Below are 19,091 nucleotides of genomic sequence, written 5' to 3' on the forward strand. Positions count from 1 at the left end.
TGGCTTACTGTTTGAAGTATTTTCCCTATTTTTAATTGAGTAGCTTTTGCATGCTTGTAGTTTGAAGGTAAGACCAGTTTCTCAAAAACATAAATATTGCTGATGTTTACCTAAAAATGAATGTGAATTTGACATTTTTTTCACTTAGTTTAAGGGTTTAATATGTTTGCAACAGGATTAAAAAATACATGAACCGAGTGAGTTTCAAAGATAGTGGTTTAATTTCAATGACAGACATTTAATACATGTACTTCTAAATGCAGCCATGCATTGATTTTCAAGAGATACATTTCAATTGGAAACAGAACAGAAAAAGGGCAAGTTTAATATAACTGACATTTAGAAACTTATTCAGGTTATTGCCCTTTTTTCGTTCAAAAAAGACAAAATTAACTGCGTCAAAGAAAAATTAATTGGGTTTCACCAGCTGATCCCGACCCGCCTGGGACCTTCCGCCCCGTCTATTAGGATCCATTCTGTTCGTTTTCAAACCCTATTTAAAAAGTAAAAAAACTGATGGCCCAAAAAAGCTGGATTTGAAACAGGGCTGCGCAAATCAGGCGGGTTTTGGTTTCCCTGCTGGTTTTGCAAACGCACTATTTTTTGGTTTTTTCCTACACAGCTCAATTTTAATTTCTTACTTTGCTTAAAGATTTATTCTTTATTAAAATTGTTTTTTGCAGGGTTTACTTCATGTTTCTGGAAACACAATATTTTTTATAAAATTTTTAAAAAATTTTTTAATTTTTTTTTTTTGGGTTTTTTTCCGGCTTTTTTCAAGGCCCTTAACATTTTCTGTCAAGTTAACCCCGTTTTCAGCCCCGTTAAAATTAATTTTGAAATGCAAATTAGAAAAATGAGAAATCCCGTTTATTTTTTAATTTTTATTTTTATATTGAAAAAAAAGCAAGTAATTTTTTTAAAAATTTTTTGGTTTAAATTTTTTTATGCTTTGAATAGGATTAAAAAAAAAGAAAAATTCAGTTAAAAAAAGATAAACAATCTTTTTGGTTTCATTTTTTTAAAAAAACATAAAAATTTTAAAAATTTTCAATTTGCTTTGATTTACATGCAGATTTAATTTACTCTGCAGGTTCTTTCAACCAGTAAAGTTTTAAACTCTTTTGTAAACACAAGGGTTTTAACATGGGCATCTTCGGATCCAGTTAACAGTCCATCAATTAAACTTTTTCCAATTTTTAAGTTTTTAAAAACTTTATTTAAAAAGTCTTGCATAATTATTTTCTAGAAGAATAATTATAAGGGTAAATGAGCCCCGTCACGACAAAATCATCATAGTGTGTTTGCGACCAGCATGGATCCAGACCAGCCTGTGCATCCGCGCAGTCTGATCAGGATCAATGCTGTTCGCTTACAAACCCTATTAGAAGTAGAGAAACTGATAGCAAACAGCATGGATCCTGATCAGACTGCACAGATGATGCGCAGGCTGGTCTTGATCCATGCAGGTCGCAAACGCCTTAAGTTTGTTTTGTCATGACACGGCTCATTAATATTGTGATGTTTGTTAAATTTTGGGATCTACTTGGTCTTCATGTATTATTCTGATTCAATTATTTTTGGCAGCTTTTAGAAATGATTACCAAGATAAATAGTCTTTCGAAGAGCATTTTAATATTCTGGTAAATATTCTAAAACAGTACAAAATGTACCATGTAGTGAATAAATATTGTAGCTTTTGTTAACAAAAAAAAAACCACATAGAAAACTAGTTTTTGAGATCATAAAATTCAAACCTTTTTTTCTTACAACAGGGGTGGCTCTATCAAGAAGAGTAGCCTTGGTTCCCCAGGCACAAATAAACAGGCAAGCTATGATGGTACTATGATAAAAGGTATCTCTACACAAGAAGCTATTGTCGAAAGAGCTAAACAGGTACCAACCTTGATACATATTTCATCAAAGATTTGATAATGCTTGTTCTAAGCCACATTACTCATTCTGTATTTGACATATTAGTCTCATGCAATTACCTTGTGGCAAAAGTAGCAAAGACAATTTTCAGTCCTCAGTACAAGATTTGTTTATCTTTTGCTGTTAATGAAGTTGTGACATCTCTAATTCTTTTCCCTTAAAGTTGCACGTCTCCAGATGAGCCAAACTATTTCAAGAAATTCAATCTTTAGAAAAATGTATAAAGGTATTAAGGAAAGTAAAAAAATTCAATATGAGTAATAAATAAATAATTATTTACATGTTATGTTCGATGAATGACTGATTTTGCAGTAAAAATCACTATAATTCTACTGTGTTACTAACCCAGTAAGAGGTATTTATGTATATTTTGACCTCTTTTTTTGGTAATTGATAAGGATTGTAAGTCCCATTTGGAATGTGTAAATTCCTTTCTTTGTTCACTTCACAGTATTTTACTTTTAAATACATTTTCAAAATTTTCATGAATAGTAGCATGAATCTAGAAGCATGCTGCTTAAATGTTAAAATCATTATGTATATATATGCAATAATGTGTTATGATTATGTTTGTTAATGTTTAGGAAGCCCAGGTGATGAGCCGTGTTGCCGAGTTACGAAAGGACGGTATGTGGTCTTCACGCAGACTTCCCAAGGTTCAAGAACCTCCAAGACCAAAGGCTCATTGGGATTACCTGTTAGAGGAAATGCAGTGGCTAGCAGCAGATTTTCAGCAAGAACGAAAATGGAAGAAAACCTGTGCAAGAAAGGTACTAGTACAGTGTATAATGTGTTTTAAATGTTGTATATTATACCTGTTCTTTTCTTTATAAATCAGAATTTGAATTTGAAAAAAAATGTTTCAGAATAATATCAGTTTGCAAGATGTCTTACTTTTTGTATATGTAAATACAGAAAAAGTATGGTTAATGATATTAAATGAATGATTGGCTGCGTGGGTAAGGGAACAGACTTTAAGTAACTGACCCTAATTGCTATAGATTTGAATCCCAAACAGAACTTATGTGGAAGCCTTTAAGCAAGCCTAAATTGATGATTCGGCTTCCTAAAGGTTGTGGCTTGTGAAACAATGCACAGTGTAAAACTCCACCAGGAAAGCTGGAAAGACCCCTTTGGCATGTTCCAACCTGCTTAAAGAAAATAATTGTATGAAATAAACTAAAAGTTAAATCATTACAATGATGAGTCGATGACGAGGCTGATTTGATACAACCAATTTCTAAAGAGGGCAGTTTTTGTTCTCTGTGAAACTAATTGTGTCAATTCTTGATGTTATCAGAGGCATTTGTCTGAGAAATGATTATGTGACCAATGTTTTTATTTAGCATAGAATAGAGAACCTTTTTCCAATGCACAAAAATGTTAAAAATTCTCAATTTTGTCAGATTTCTGAAAGTATTTCTTAGTCTAGTAATATAATGCGTTGCAAGTTTTTATTATTTAAGATAATTTCTATAAGAAAATAGAAATTACAGAATCTAATTTGATAAACCAATAATGGATTAGTTGGCTTGAAAATTTTAAATCATAGCCTTCTGTTTGCTTGTAAGGAATAATTTGCTGTTCTTGTTTGCTTTTTATGTTGATATTATTTGTTTCTAAACTATTTTGTGGTGAAAATTGGTGATTTGGAAAAAAAGACTGCTATTTTAATTTGGGTTATGAATATCATCAACAAAGGTGTGTTACAGTTTAATGATATTCTTGAAATTTTGTACAAAAAATCATTACCATGATGAGACGATGACGAGGCTGATTTGATACAACCAATTTCTAAAGAGGGCAGTTTTTGTTCTCTGTGAAACTAATTGTGTCAATTCTTGATGTTATCAGAGGCATTTGTCTGAGAAATGATTGTGTAATTCCAGTGAGGTATTTTTGCATTGGATAGTTTCCAAAACTGTTGATAATTGGCAATTTTGTCATGAAAATTCCTTAAAATTATTATGATTTCTCAAAACCAGCTCAACTTTACAAGCACAGACAAATTTTTCTGAAAAATTGAAAAGTTACAATTTGCATTTAAGTTATTGTGTGAATAAAAGGGAAAGAATTAAATGATTTTGTTAATTATTCCCAATTTTATTTTGTTTGCTAAATTTTCAAGACGTGGAAGGCATCAACTGTTCCTTTTAATCTTTAATAGTTTTTGTGATTCAAGATATATTTATGTGATGAATATTAATTTGTATGCAATTTTCAAATTATAGACTTTGAACTTCTTGTTTACACTGTAATGAGTAAAATGCTATTAATGAAATTATGATAAGCAATAAAGGAAAAACTGACTTAAAATACTTTTGATAATAGGCATAATGATGGGCTGTTATTGTAAATAAGCTGATTAAAAAAATTTGTTGTTTCTAAACTATTAAGTCGTGATGTGAGGGAAGTGTTGTTAAAAATTTGTTATGAATTTCATCGACAGAAGCATGTTAAATTAAATGCTTGAAATTTTGTAAAAAAAAATCATTACAATGATGAGTCGATGACGAGGCTGATTTGATACAACCAATATCTAAAGAGGGCAGTTTTTGTTCTCTGTGAAACTAATTGTGTCAATTCTTGATGTTATCCGAGGCATTTGTCTGAGAAATGATTATGAAGCAGGAATTATTTTTTTGCACAGGAGAGGCAGCTAATTAAAGGCCTCTCAAGTTCACAAAGCTGATGAAAATTCTTGATGTTGTCATGATAATTCCTTAACATTATGATTATTTCTCCCAATCAGCTAATTTTTTAGGCATGTGTAAGAATTCTTATGAAAATCACAATTAATAATTTCATTTTCATATGAATAAAGTTTGATATATTTTAGTTTTGTTGACTATTCCCAATTTTCTTTTGATTGTGTGTTAAACTTTAGAAATGTTGAAGTCATTGGCTGTTCCGATAAGTCTTTGACATTTCATAATTTTGTAATAATGTGAAAAGATTTTGCAAATCAAGATAAATTTATTTGATAGATATGTTACATACCATTACGTTTAATATTTGAGCCGCGTTATGACAAAACGTTTAACATTTGAGCCGCGTTATGACAAAACCACCATAATGATTTTGCCACCAGCATGGATCCAGACCAGCCTGTGTGTCCGCGCAGTCTGATCAGGATCCATGTTTTTCCCTTACAAACCCTATAACAAGTAGAGAAACTGATAATGAACAGCATGGATCCTGATCAGACTGCGCAGATGCGCATGCTGGTTTTGATTCCTGCTGGTCACAAACCCATTATGTTGGTTTTGTGATGGCGTGGCTCATTTGTCCTTTATTGTCTAAATAAAAGGCTTTATAAACTCATTATATACACTGAAATGACTAAAACAATATTAAACTAATTTATGAATTTACATAACAAATAATGGGTTATAATAAAGCCTTTGTTGTGCTTATAGGAACAACGAGCTGTTCTTTTGAGGAAACAATGAAATCAATACCCCGTGTTTCTAAACTATTTGATTGGTTATGCTAGGGGAAAGTTTACCAGTAGAATATTGTTATATTAGTATCAAATGATCATCAATAAAAACATGTTAATGTTAAAATGATTGAAATTTTGTACAAAAAATCATTACAATGATGAGACGATGACGAGGCTGATTTGATACAACCAATTTCTAAAGAGGGCAGTTTTTGTTCTCTGTGAAACTAATTGTGTCAAGTTTTGATGTTATCAGAGGCATTTGTCTGAGAAATGATTGTGTAATTCCAGTGAGGTATTTTTGCATTGGATAGTTTCCAAAACTGTTGATAATTGGCAATTTTGTCATGGAAATTCCTTTAAATTATTATGATTTCTTAAAACCAGATCAACTTTACAAGCACAGACAATATTTTTTTGAAAAATTGAAAAGTTACAATTTGCATTTAAATTATTGTGTGAATAAAAGGGAAAGAATTAAATGATTATGTTAATTATTCCCAATTTTATTTTGTTTGCTAAATTTTCAAGACGCCGAAGGCATCAACTGTTCCTTTTAATCGTACATAGTTTGTGTGATTTAAGTTATTTATGTGATGAATATTAATTTGTTGTGAATTCTAGCTTCTGCAATTTTCAAATTATTTAGACTTGAACTTATTGTTTACACTGTAAAGAGTAAAATGCTATTAAAAAAATTATGATAAGCAATAAAAGAAAAAACGACTCAAAATACTTTTGATAATAGGAATGATGGGCTGCTATTGAAAATAAGCTGATTAAAAAAATTGTTGTTTCTAAACTATTAGGTGGTGATGTGAGGGAAGTGTTGTTAAAAATTTGTTATGAATTTTATCAACAGAAGCATGTTCAATTAAATGTTTGAAATTTTGTACAAAAAATCATTACAATGATGAGTCGATGACGAGGCTGATTTGATGCAACCAATTTCTAAAGAGGGCAGTTTTTGTTCTCTGTGAAACTAATTGTGTCAATTCTTGATGTTATCAGAGGCATTTGTCTGAGAAATGATTATGAAGCAGTAACTGTTGTCAAATTTAATTTTTGATGTGTCAGTTGTATTATTTAATTTTTACAGTTATGAAAATCACAATTAACATTTTAATTATCATAGGAATAAAAATTTTATATAACAATTCCCAATTTTCTTTTGGTTGTGTGTTAAACTTTAGAAATGTTGAAGTCATTGGCTGTTCTGATAAGTCTTTGACAATTTGTAATAATGTGAAAAGATTTTGCAAATCAAGCTACAGTTATTTGTTAGATATGTTGCAGACCATTACGTTTAATATTTGTCTTCTATTGTCTAAATAAAAGGCTTAATAAACACAATTGTTTACTTAAATGACGAAAACAATAAACTAATTTACGAATTTACATAACCAATAATGGATTATAATAAAGCCTTTGTTGTGCTTATAGGAACAACGAGCTGTTCTTTTGAGGAAACGATGAAATCGATACCCCGTGTTTCTAAACTATTTGATTGGTTATGCTAGGGGAAAGTTTGTCAGTAGGATATTGTTATATTAGTATCAAATGATCATCAATAAAAGCATGCTGATGTTAAAATGTTTGAAATTTTGTACAAGAAAATCATTACTATGATGAGTCGATGACGAGGCTGATTTGATGCAACCAATTTCTAAAGAGGGCAGTTTTTGTTCTCTGTGAAACTAATTGTGTCAATTCTTGATGTTAGCCGAGGCATTTGTCTGAGAAATGATTGTGAAGTAGTTGTCAAAATAGAATTCTTGTTTGTGAGTAGTATATTTTAACAGTTTTGTCATTGTTGTTTGAAATCTTTTTTCAGATTGCCAAAATGGTACAGAAGTACTTCCAGGATCTTGAACAGAAAGAGTTGAGGGCAGAAAAAGAAGAAAGTATGAAGCTTAAAAGAATTGCCTCCAATCTTGCCAAGATGGTTAAAGAATTCTGGACCAATATCGAAAAGGTGCGTGTTATTACTATCCTTATTCATATTTACTCAGTTATAATGTACCTTGTGTAGAAATTAAACTGTAAAGATTACCCGGGTTTGTATGCTAGATTTTAATTGAAATCAGATGATTCTGTAATGTAAAAATTCAGTATTAATCAAAACTTGAATTGTAATTGGGCTTTATGTTAGCAGTTTACATATGATTATAAATCTATAAATAAAGTATTAATTAAATAAAAAAAACTTGTGCGCACATGGTTTGCCTGAATGTGTATGCATGTTACAATGGATAGTAAAATGAGCCGCGCCATGACAAAACCAACATAATGGGTTTGCGACCAGCCTGCACATCCGCACAGTCTGATCAGGATCCATGCTGTTCGCTTACAAACCATATAACAAGTAGAGAAACTGATAGCGAACAGTATGGATCCTGATCAGACTGTGCAGATGATGGTTTTGTAGTGACGCGGCTTAAATGTAGACATTTGTTATAAATAAAAACTTGTTTATGTTTTAAGGTTGTACAGTACAAACAGAACAGTCGTCTTGATGAAAAACGCAAGAAAGCCATGGACTTGCACCTGAACTTTATTGTCAATCAGACAGAGCAGTATTCTAATTGGTTATCTGAAGGTCTTGTCAATCAAAGCTCTAAAGGCTCATCTGTTGGTTCCATCACCCCTGATCATTCTGTGGCCGGAGACGGTAAATTTTTGTTCATGTTTTGCATTCTTGGCATTTTTACAATTGTTAAATATCTGTTGTTTTTATACTTGTTTGGGAACAAGCTTTAGTCTGTTGATTTTGACAAAAATTATTTCTATAATTGCTTATTGGGAAGTAAAGAAGTGAAGTAAAGTCAAAGTGAAATTAAACTATTTAATACTAGATATAATGTTTTGATTAGTATATAAAATTGATTCAAAACACTAAAACTGAGTTTGATAAGAGATTAGATAAGTTTATGACCACATTGCAAAGGCTTGTACAATTACAAGAACAGTTTCCTGTTGTTAATTTTGATGCAAAATAGAAGGGTCAATTGTAGAAATTTTTTTGAAACTATGGTGTTGTATATGTAGCTATGTTTTCATTTAAAATGTAGACGAGTTCAAACCGGATGTTGAAAGTGAATCTGATGATGAAGAAACCATAGAAAAAGATGAAGAAGGAATTGATGAGGTAGGTTACATGTAAATATATATTATACCTGCACGGCTTTTTTTTACAGGTTGAGGGAGCAGCCTTTCCCTTAAGTTTGGGGGAAAAATGCACGGTATATTTGCAAAAGGGGAAGAAAAAAACTTTATATAAATTCAATTTTTTGAGGATGACTGCATGATTTTAAAGAATTTTTCGATGGGGAAGCAGCCTTATAATAATGGCTCCTGCTGTAGAAGGAAAAAAGCCCTGACCTGTTACATGGTTAATTATAATACACTTGTGATAATCTATCCCTAACCCCCCCCCCCCCCCCCACCTTAACCCTTTAGTGGTTGGTGTGGGTATGAGATGTGCTGATTTATAGCGCCTTCCCTCAGTCAAAGAGTACTTACTGATCTATGCAATGTTTTGTTGTTGTTTCTTTGCCAAAAAAAACTGTTTTAATGCTTAACTTGAATTGCATAGCATGGATTTTGACCGTCTTGACTTGTCTCCTTAAAGTAGTATTACCTCGACTAAAATGATCCAAGTATTTTCTGGGCAGAGAGGCATGAATGATGCTATATATGATGTGATATATTTCCACGTTCTTCTCAAATGCTGATAGGGGCGTCCGCGGCCAAGTGGTTTAGGTTGTTGACGTCAAACCACTTGCCCCTCACCTCTGTGGGTTCCAATCCCAACAGGGACTTTGGATTCTTTCATGTGAGGGAGCTATCCAGCTAGCTTACAGAATGTCAGTGGTTCTACTCGGGTACCTGTTCGTGCCTGAAATAATGCACGGAAGGGCACCTGAGGTCTTCCTCCACCAGTAAAGCTGGAACGTCGCGATATGACCTATACTGTGTCAATGTGACGTAAAACCCAAAACAAACAAACAAATGCTGATATTGTAACTGCCACCATCATTTTAAAGTTGACTAACGTGTGATTTATCAATTGCTGCATAAATAACCTGAAGTTGAATTGAATTGATGCTATAATAAAGGGTTATGACAAAAGCAATAGTTTAAAATAAAAGTTTCCCAGATTGATTTCTAAAGTTTCCCTTGTGTTCAATAACAAATTTGTGGTAATTATGACTAAACTGTAGTAAACATCGAGGCATAGAGTCACTGGATCAATACATTGTTGTTTTAGTGCTGATGTTCTCGTAAAGTAAACGTCAGTATTATGCACCAGTCAGATTTTTCTAATTTGGTTGGTCACCTTAACCTGAGATACTAGAATAATGACGAAAAATTACATGAAGATTTATAATAGGAATTATCAGTGAAATGCAATGCAAGATGTTGCTGACATGAAGAAAATGAATCGAAGCATAGAGTCACTTTATCAATACATTGTTGTTTTAGTGCTGATGTTCTCGTAAAGTAAACGTCAGTATTATGCACCAGTCAGATTTTTATAATTTGGTTGGTCACCTTAACCTGAGATAACTGAATTTTAAAAACTTTTATGAAGATACAGGGTAACAGAAATTAATCACATTAGTTCTTTAGTATTTTGCAAAAAAATAACTTGTTACTAAAATCGAGACATAGAGTCACTGGATCAATACATTGTTGTTTTAGTGCTGATGTTCTCGTAAAGTAAACGTCAGTATTATGCACCAGTCAGATTTTTATAATCTGGTTGGTCACCTTAACCTGAGATAACTATGTATTTTAAACTTGTATAAAACTTGTAAGTAAAAGTTGAAAGGTAATTAACCAGTTTTACAATTAAGTTTATTTTTCATTGATTGTTCAGACCGAGACACAGGATGAAGTAGCTGCATTACAGAAAGAAAGTGAACTTCCCATTGAACAGTTAATTGAAAATTTACCTAAAGAAATCCTTGAAAAACCAGCACCAATACATTCAGATTCTGAAGATCAAGAAGAAACACCTAGCAAGGTAAATGTCTTATGAAATCTAACTCTATAAATTCTTTGACCTTGTTATATTTACATTGAAATTTGATGTTACTTAAAAAGTCTTAACATTATTATGTTATTCAAGATTTTGTGAACCAGATGGAGTGCCTATTTTGACACAAGATTACTTCATAAATGTAAGAACTAAAAATTGTAAGTGTGTTTGAGGTTTGGTTTTGGAATCAGTCAATTGGTGGTTAACTTTAATTGTTCATTTACATAACTTAGAATGTTGATGTTATAATTGCTACACCCAGCATCTGTTGAAAATATATGTGACATGATGTCTTTGTGTAGCATATAGTAATTGATGACTTATTACCAACATTTTTAGGAATTCTCTTTCCTCAAAGTGGTTGCTTAAGTTGTACACATAGTATGATTATTTTGGTCTCCTTAATTTTGTGTACAGTTTAAATTCTGCTGAATTTTGGTCATTTGTATGTGTGTGTGTGTGCATGAAGACTAGGTCAGTTACTGTACCTAGAATCAGTTAGAATGTTTTGTGTGACATTTGTAAAACATCTAAATGAATTATTGATACAGAATTAGCTCGGACAATTCATTATTGTGATATTTTATTAAAATATGGTGACATTTCACAGTCCAAAAGATGTTGCATTTGTTATTGTTCTTGGTAATTTTTAACCAGGTTTTCCGAAGAAAAAACTGGTTATTAGATTGAGGTATGTCGGCGGGCGGATGGGCGGGCGGACGGGCGGGCGGGCGTTAACAATTTCTTCTGTGCGCAACTCCTTCTACATTTCTCAACGGATTTTGACCAAACTTTCACAGAAACTTTGTCATCAAGTGCCCTGGCGCATATTGTCTGGGTTTTGCGATTGGATAATATTTGACCTAATTATGGCCCTTCGTTTTTTTTCCTTATATAGAATATATAGTGAACAATTTCTTCTTTGCACAACTCCTCCTACATTTCTCAACGGATTTTGACCAAACTTTCACAGAAGCTTTGTCATCAAGTGCCCTGGCACATATTGTAGGGGTTTTGCGATTGGATAATATTTGACCTAATTATGGCCCTTTGTTTTTTGTCCTTATAAAGAATATATAGTGAACAATTTCTTCTGTGCGCAACTCCTCCTACATTTCTCCACGGATTTTGACCAAACTTTCACAGAACCTTTGTCACCAATTGCCCTTGGGCATATTGTCTGGGTTTTGTGATTGGATAATATTTGACCTAATTATGGCCCTTTGTTTTTTTTCCTTATACTGAATATATAGTGAATAATTTCTATCGTGCGCAACTTCTCCTACATTTCTCAACGGATTTTGACCAAACTTTCACAGAAGCTTTGTTATCAAATGCCCTGGCGGATATTGTCGGGGTTTTGTGATTGGATGATATTTGACCTAATTATGGCCCTTTGATTTTTTTCCTTATACAGAATTATCCATATATAGTGAACAAATTCTTCTGTGCTGAACTCGTCCTACATTTTTCAACGGATTTTGTTCAAACTTTCACAGAAGCTTTGTCATCAAGTGCCCTGGCACATTTTGTCGGAGTTTTGTGATTGGATAATTTTTGACCTAATTATGGCCCTTTGTTTTTTTTCCTTATACAGAATATATAGTGAACACTACTCAGTGGCAATTCCTCCTACATTATTCATGTTTTACATTGCACATAGTTACATTGTTTGTTGCTTGTATTTGTATTTCAAATACAACATATTTATCTACAATGGTGATAATTGAAAACCTGGTTTCATGGCATTGCCATGTTTCTTGTTTCAATTGGCATTAAAAGGATGACAAGTTAATTTATTATGATCATAAAAGCTCCAATGAATGTCTTGGATCGTCTCTCGGTGTTTAAATGTCTGAAACTTTCATATGCCAGTGATTTTCCTCCTTATATGAGAGAAGGCCTCTTCCCAATTGTTATTTTCTTAAAATAATGCAGTTTTGCCATAAGTCTTAACTTACCCCAGCTTTTTTTGCCTCCCATATTAGCAATTTGAGCAATGATTTCTCTATAAGGCTATAGCTTCTTCCCAATTAAGTGAGAAAAACTACTGTAAGCTAGGTATTTTGTTTATTTTAGTAAAGAAAATATTCAGAATATTTAGTTCCAAAGCTCTGGTTTTGTAGATATAAAGGTTTGCTGCTTTAGAGTAACCAATTAGTTTGTTTTTATAGAAATTTCATATTCATTATCTATTCTTGAATGTTGATGTTATAATTGCTATACCCAGCATCAGTTGAAAATATATGTGACATGATGTCTTTGTGTAGCATATAGTAATTGATGACTTATTACCAACATTTTTAGGAATTCTCTTTCCTCAAAGTGGTTGCTTAAGTTGTACATAAAAAATTATAAATCTGCTGAATTATTAAAGTTATTTAGATCTATTGTTTCAAATACAGTCCAAATAATGTTGTATTTGCTGTTGGTCTTGGAAATTTTTCCAGTTGGCATAATTTTGATGATGAAAGTTAATTTGTTATGATTATAGAAGTTCCAGTGAATGGCTTGGAATCATCTCGGTGTTTTAAGTGTTTTAAATTTTGATATGCTAGGTATTTTGTTCACTTGGTCTGTTAAAAAATGTACATAAATTTTGTGAGGAAACTAGGCTACATACAGTATGAATTTACATAATGATACCAAAAGTATAGAAAATATTTAGAATTTTTAGGTCCAAAGCTCTGGCTTAGTTGATACATCGGTTTGCTGCTTAATTATCAATTTCTTAGCAGATTGCCATGGTAGACATTCTACATTCATCAAAGATTCTTTAATGTATATTTTAAGGATATAAATTGCTATACCCAGCATCTGTTGAAAATATATGTGACATGATGTCTTTGTGTAGCATATAGTAATTGATGACTTATTACCAACATTTTTAGGAATTCTCTTTCCTCAAAGTGGTTGCTTAAGTTGTACATGTGATTATTTATTGAACCTTTTTATAAATATTTACATATGTAATTAAGAATTTAAGTCAGTATTTCAAATATGTGTTGTATTAATATTTTTTTATTCACCACATGTAAACATGTTTGAAATTTGTAAATAAATTGTAACTTGATCAGACATTATGGTAAGTCTGTTGTAGAATAGGACTGTTAGCAAATTGGTAATATCATTGAAATAGGTAATCATTTAACGCAGAGTAAGATTGAATAAAGAAGGTAGGCAGTTTAACCTATGTGCACCATCTCAGTGATCAAGAGGCTAAGGCCTCTTCCCAATTAAGTGAGAAGAATCACTGCATCTTACATAAAAAATGAGCACTCGGAGGTGTCCAAAAAAACCTGGCATTAAAACGGTATGTTATAAACTTAATTTGTATTTATTTACAGAAAGATAAAGATGAAGAGTTTGAAGCTGACGATGATGACTCTGATATTGAAGAAACTATAGAAGAACAAGAGAAACAGGAAGCTGGGGATTATAATGAAGAAATGGATGATCTGAAAAATGAAGGTAAACAATATTCATCATTTAACATTGCTGAAATTTGTATATTGACATTAGTACTGGTTAATTCTTGGAAATAGTTAGAGCTGTCATCGATATCGACAATATCGATGTATCGTTGATATTTTTTTGTCGATCAATAATCGATACACATTTTAAAAAATCGATACTTTTGACTTATTAATTAAATGCCTAGAAATTATACAATTCACCCAAAATATGTGCAGAAACAATTATTTATATCAAATGTGATGCTTTTGTTATATAGTGGATTATTTCATAGCAATGGTGACAAAAAATATTGTCTAGAAAAAATCATGCAGTGGACAAGACACTGTACAGAACATGTTTTTGACTGAAATCATTGAAACAGGTATGAAAATGAATGACAGACAAGTGAGTATAGGATATTATCGATATATCGGTGTATCGTTGATTTTAGTTACTTGATATCGATATATCGTTGATATGCTTTGCACTGAATCAATGACAGCTCTAGAAATAGTCTTGTTATAAGAACTTTTTGTTGGAAGATTTAGCTTAAAAAAACATGCTTGAACTAACACATGTTCTACATATTTGTAATTTGTAAATGTTTACTATGTAGAATATAAGGTTCAATATTGCTGAACATGTTGTATTTAGGGAAAATGCTGGCACTGGTGTCCCCTTCGTAATCTTTACTATACAAGTGATTGTCACATATTGACGCCAAGCTGACCAGTGTTACATGCATAGAACCAAGTGATGAAGTGTGTCTAGTGTGCCTTGGTTTTAGGAATTTTGGTAAAAAATACACGCAAGTTGTGTTATCAGAATTTTCCTTTGCAAACTTTTTCCCTTACCAACGCACCTGTTTGATAATTTGTCAAAACAGGAATTTTCATTGTAGGGATAGATGAAATGTCCTGACTAAAAAACTCTTGTGATATTTATACCATAAGAATCCTGGGTCAGGAGACATAATTTTTTGCTATTATTTTGTTGGAAAAATGAAGACCCTGTGCCTGTGTGGGTGGGTAGTAATACTAAGTGAAACAGCTGTTCATAAATATTATGAGCTTTTCTTTTGACAAAAATATGTTCTTAGTTACATAAATTAGTATACAAACAAAACCGTTGTAGAACTTCTTTTTGCTCCTTACAACTCACTTTCATAATTAGAATTACAAAAGATCTTGATTTACTAAAAAATAACCAAGAAAATGATAATATGTTGATAGCATTTGATTTCCGGAAATAGTACCATTCAGTACAGAATATACCCCCCCAAAAAAATGGCAGCACCCCTGTTCAGACACTACTTGCAGTTTCCTTCAATGGTTTTGGTTATTTTGGACTACAATGGATGGGTTTTATTTGCTAAAATGGAAAAACATAATATTTTTCTCCTTTTAAGCACTTTATCCGTTTGCAATTCACAGGGAAAATAGAATTTTTGGGAAAAAACTTGGCTATTTTTACCGAGGGAAAGACACCGACTATGGGTGTCAATTTGTAAGTTAAAAAAAAAACCTGGAAACCTTCCCTCAATTTTCAAGGACAAGTGGTACATGTATGTACCCTTACATTTGAGACTGAGTGGGCATGCTGATTGATACATGGCTTACTATGTAGAATATATATTGAAGGTTTAGTGCTGAACATTGTTGTATTTAGGGAAAATGCTGGCACTGGTGTCCCCTTCGTAATCTTTACAACACAAGTGACGGTCACATATTGACACCAAACTGACCAGTGTTACATGTTAAGTTATCCTTGTTATTACATTGTGTGTCTTGGTTTTAGGAATTTTGGTAAAAAATACACGCAAGTTGTTTTAACAGAATTTAAGTTTACAAACTTTTTCCCTTACCAACGCACCTGTTTGATAATTTGTCAAAACAGGAATTTTCTTTGTAGGGATAGATAAAATGTCCTGACTAAAAAACTCTTGTGATTATTATACCATAAGAATCCTGGGTCAGGAGACATTATAATTCTTTGCTATGTTTTTGTTGGGGAAAAACAGTGAAGTTAATAGATAAGTGAAAAATACAATTATATATAAATATATATTTCTTCAGGTGAGATGGATATTGAACAATTACGAGCAAAGTATGCAGGAGCTTACGACTCTGATTTTGAAATGCCTGCAGATAGTGATGAAGAATCCACCGATATCAATGATTCTGATGATGATTCAGATGATGAAGAAGAGGAATCTGAAGGTTAGTGATGGAAAATGTCCCAAAATTTCTCTTATTTTGCCTTTAATCAAAAGACCTAGACATGGTGCAAAATAACCACTTCCTGTGTGTCTGTATTTGTAATGATACCATTGATCCTGATTGTTGATTCTGGAAACCTAATGTTAAAAGAAACTTGCCTATTTTGGTATTCGAATCCACAATCTTTAGAGGTCTGGTGTTTTATCCCAGCACAACTTATTCTTCCACTTGTCATTAAAAGCATTTAAGGATGATTCATGTTTTCTGTGTATGCAGGTCTTTGCTTGCATATTGCTGAAATATACATGGGGAACAATCTGACAATGCTTCTACTAATGATTTAGATCTTGCCAGGGCCGGCAAAATCAATTGTCCGAGTTGCCCGAGTCGTAAAATTGTAGGTCCGGGCAAGTAAAATTCTGCAGTTTACTTGTCCGTGGACAAGTAAATTTCGGCGGCTAATTAAGAGGAATTCTGAAGAAAAAAATCTAGTTCTTTTCTAATAGATCTAAATCAGAAGGAAAATCACACATTTAATACGAAAACTAGCATGTCATTCATGAGGGCATTCCGTGCATATTAGGGTGTTACTATTTTAAGTGTTTACATAAATAGCGACCAACCAGGCTTGGGGTTTTCCTTACGTCATGCAGTTACTGCATGCGCGCGGCAATTAACTAATTATTGAACGTATCAAGGTCACTATGTGGGGTACATGTTTGTTTTGGTTAATGACTGCCGACTAAGCTTCTGCAATAAAATATTTTCGGTAGCAACGGTGATTCTGCCATAAAATTGACTTGGAAGCTGTGGTCTTTTCAAGCGCATTTATTGTTTAGATAGCAGATACAGCATCAATCTCGCAACAATTGTCTGTGTTGTATGAAAATTAAATACATTGTATAGCTTTTCCAGGTCATTCGGGAATATGTACGCTCACATCGGCGATTTGACTGCTTGAATTTATGTGTTGACTGCTTGAATTTATGTGGACAAAGTCATTTTATAATTTATTTTATGTAAAGATTTCTTGTGAAAATGCCTTTGTTTTTGAATGTCAGTTTCATCGTCGCCTATGATAATGATGTCAAAATTTTCACAATTCATCTGCTGCAACCAAGCGTATATACGTATATGATATTACATTCTGTGGCAATCATAATTATATCGTTAAAAAAAGCCAGATGTCATCAATTTGACAAATCTAACTCAAGAGTACATATGATTTTTTAACAGGATTCAAATGAATATTATATAGATGAATGAATAAATAAGAAATGGTACCAGAGTGCAAAAAATATGAAGACAATACTTTAGAGCAATTTGGGTGCAAGGAAAACTGAAAAAGTGCTGGCAAAAGACCAATGCTCCTTCCAGTAAAATATACACAATTTGTCCATCACTGTCGTTCTAATTTAATCTACTGTCGTTAATATTTTATAAATATATTATATTACAATCATAATATATTATATTATTAAACATATGGCACAGAATGTTTAATAAAATTGAAAGAAAGTTCATAATCATATTGCTCTTCTTTATTGACATTTGCAGTAAATATAAAATATAAATACGGACAAGTGAACCTTGAGTACGGACAAGTAAATTTCTTAGGTTATTTCTCCGTGGACAAGTACAATTTTCTGAGATTTTGCCGGCCCTGCTTGCTATTCTTATTGTAACCAAACTTGATAATGCAAAAGTGCCTGCTCATGGTTCTTAGATATTTTGTATTCCTGTTATATTTTAAGATTGTTACACATGGATGAGTGGTTATGATTTTTTTGCACTGATCAAGTCATCCAGAAACTTTCATTTTTGGTTTGTTGCTTATTGAAATGAAGTATGCTTAAAGAGGTGCTTTGGCATTGCCTCCTATTACAAGACGGATAGTGTGTATAGTGACCTTAATATTAGTTTATAATAGCCACTTGAAGCTAGATTCAAGAACAAATTAAAAATATCACAAACCATTGTCGACATTTGACAATAATTTGGACGTTTTGAATTTTTTTTCAGAGGAAGAAGAAGAGGATGAAACCATGGAAACAGAAGAAGCTGATCAAGATGTTGGCCTAGAGGCACTGATGGATAATGAGAAAGGTGAAGATAAAAATAAAAAGGTAATCACAGTCCCAATTACATCAATGTATCTTATCAAAATTTTTATTAGTTCTTGGAGAGTTCAAAGTTGTGAAATTCATGTTTCAGTAGATATGATAAAAAAGGAGACTTTTGCATATTTTTCTGCCACTTACATTTGACATTGATATTATCAATATAAGATTTCTTCCTGTGTTTACATAAACTTTTTCAATTGCCTAATTTTATTTCGAATAAAAAATCTATAAGGAAATGAGTGGCCAAAATCCTATGAAACATCGACCACTGGTAAATTATTTGTGATTTATTGGTGTTTATAGTTTTCAAAGATAAAACTTTCAGTGTACTTGCCCCGGTCCACCATGTGGTTTGACTGGTTTCACAAGACTGATACATTTATAGATAAATAAAGCCAGAAATATTGAAATGAGGGATGAGTGATAGGAAGATTGATGTTTCAAAAATTGTTAAAACTTATTTTATATTATTAGTCCTGTGAACTATGAATCCTTATAATGTTAAAAATGATGATGAAAAAGTGACGGGCGGACATAAAACCTTTGCTGATTGTCACATAATGTATCTGATTTAATATATAATTTGAAGTGGTATTAATTCTTTTTATGCAGTATTTACTACAGTGACATTAGAAAAAACAAACTGTTCAGTCAAGAGAATTGCAAAAAAAAAAAAATCATCTTGGGTGAATTTGTTGTCAAAATGTTAAGATTTAGAGAATACGGGTTAAATTAACCTTTTTACTGAACTGTTTTAATATGTATATGCTGTATAGCAACTGCAGTGTTTCTTTTTAGACAGAATGTTATCACTTGTTAGATAATCTGTTAATTTTTATGAGCCCTTAATATGGTTAAACCCTCAGATT

The 19,091-nt window shown here is 32.2% G+C and overlaps 1 protein-coding gene across 1 annotated transcript in view; it reads left to right on the forward strand.

Moving 5' to 3' along the window:
• The first annotated feature begins 1,771 nt into the window (after window positions 1-1,771).
• Window positions 1,772-19,091, forward strand: part of LOC132738271 (uncharacterized) — a 65,981-nt gene continuing 48,661 nt past the window's right edge. The window contains exons 1-9 of the mRNA XM_060725738.1: window positions 1,772-1,896; window positions 2,520-2,705; window positions 7,215-7,355; window positions 7,865-8,051; window positions 8,452-8,528; window positions 10,263-10,409; window positions 13,772-13,895; window positions 15,956-16,099; window positions 18,122-18,225. Coding sequence (XP_060581721.1) covers window positions 1,846-1,896; window positions 2,520-2,705; window positions 7,215-7,355; window positions 7,865-8,051; window positions 8,452-8,528; window positions 10,263-10,409; window positions 13,772-13,895; window positions 15,956-16,099; window positions 18,122-18,225 — 1,161 coding nt within the window. The 5' untranslated portion in view covers window positions 1,772-1,845. The remainder of the gene's footprint in view (window positions 1,897-2,519; window positions 2,706-7,214; window positions 7,356-7,864; window positions 8,052-8,451; window positions 8,529-10,262; window positions 10,410-13,771; window positions 13,896-15,955; window positions 16,100-18,121; window positions 18,226-19,091) is intronic.

Source organism: Ruditapes philippinarum, unplaced genomic scaffold, assembly GCF_026571515.1.
Source record: "Ruditapes philippinarum isolate M1 unplaced genomic scaffold, ASM2657151v2 ctg731_1_1_1_1, whole genome shotgun sequence".
Classification (NCBI taxonomy): Eukaryota; Metazoa; Mollusca; class Bivalvia; order Venerida; family Veneridae; genus Ruditapes; species Ruditapes philippinarum.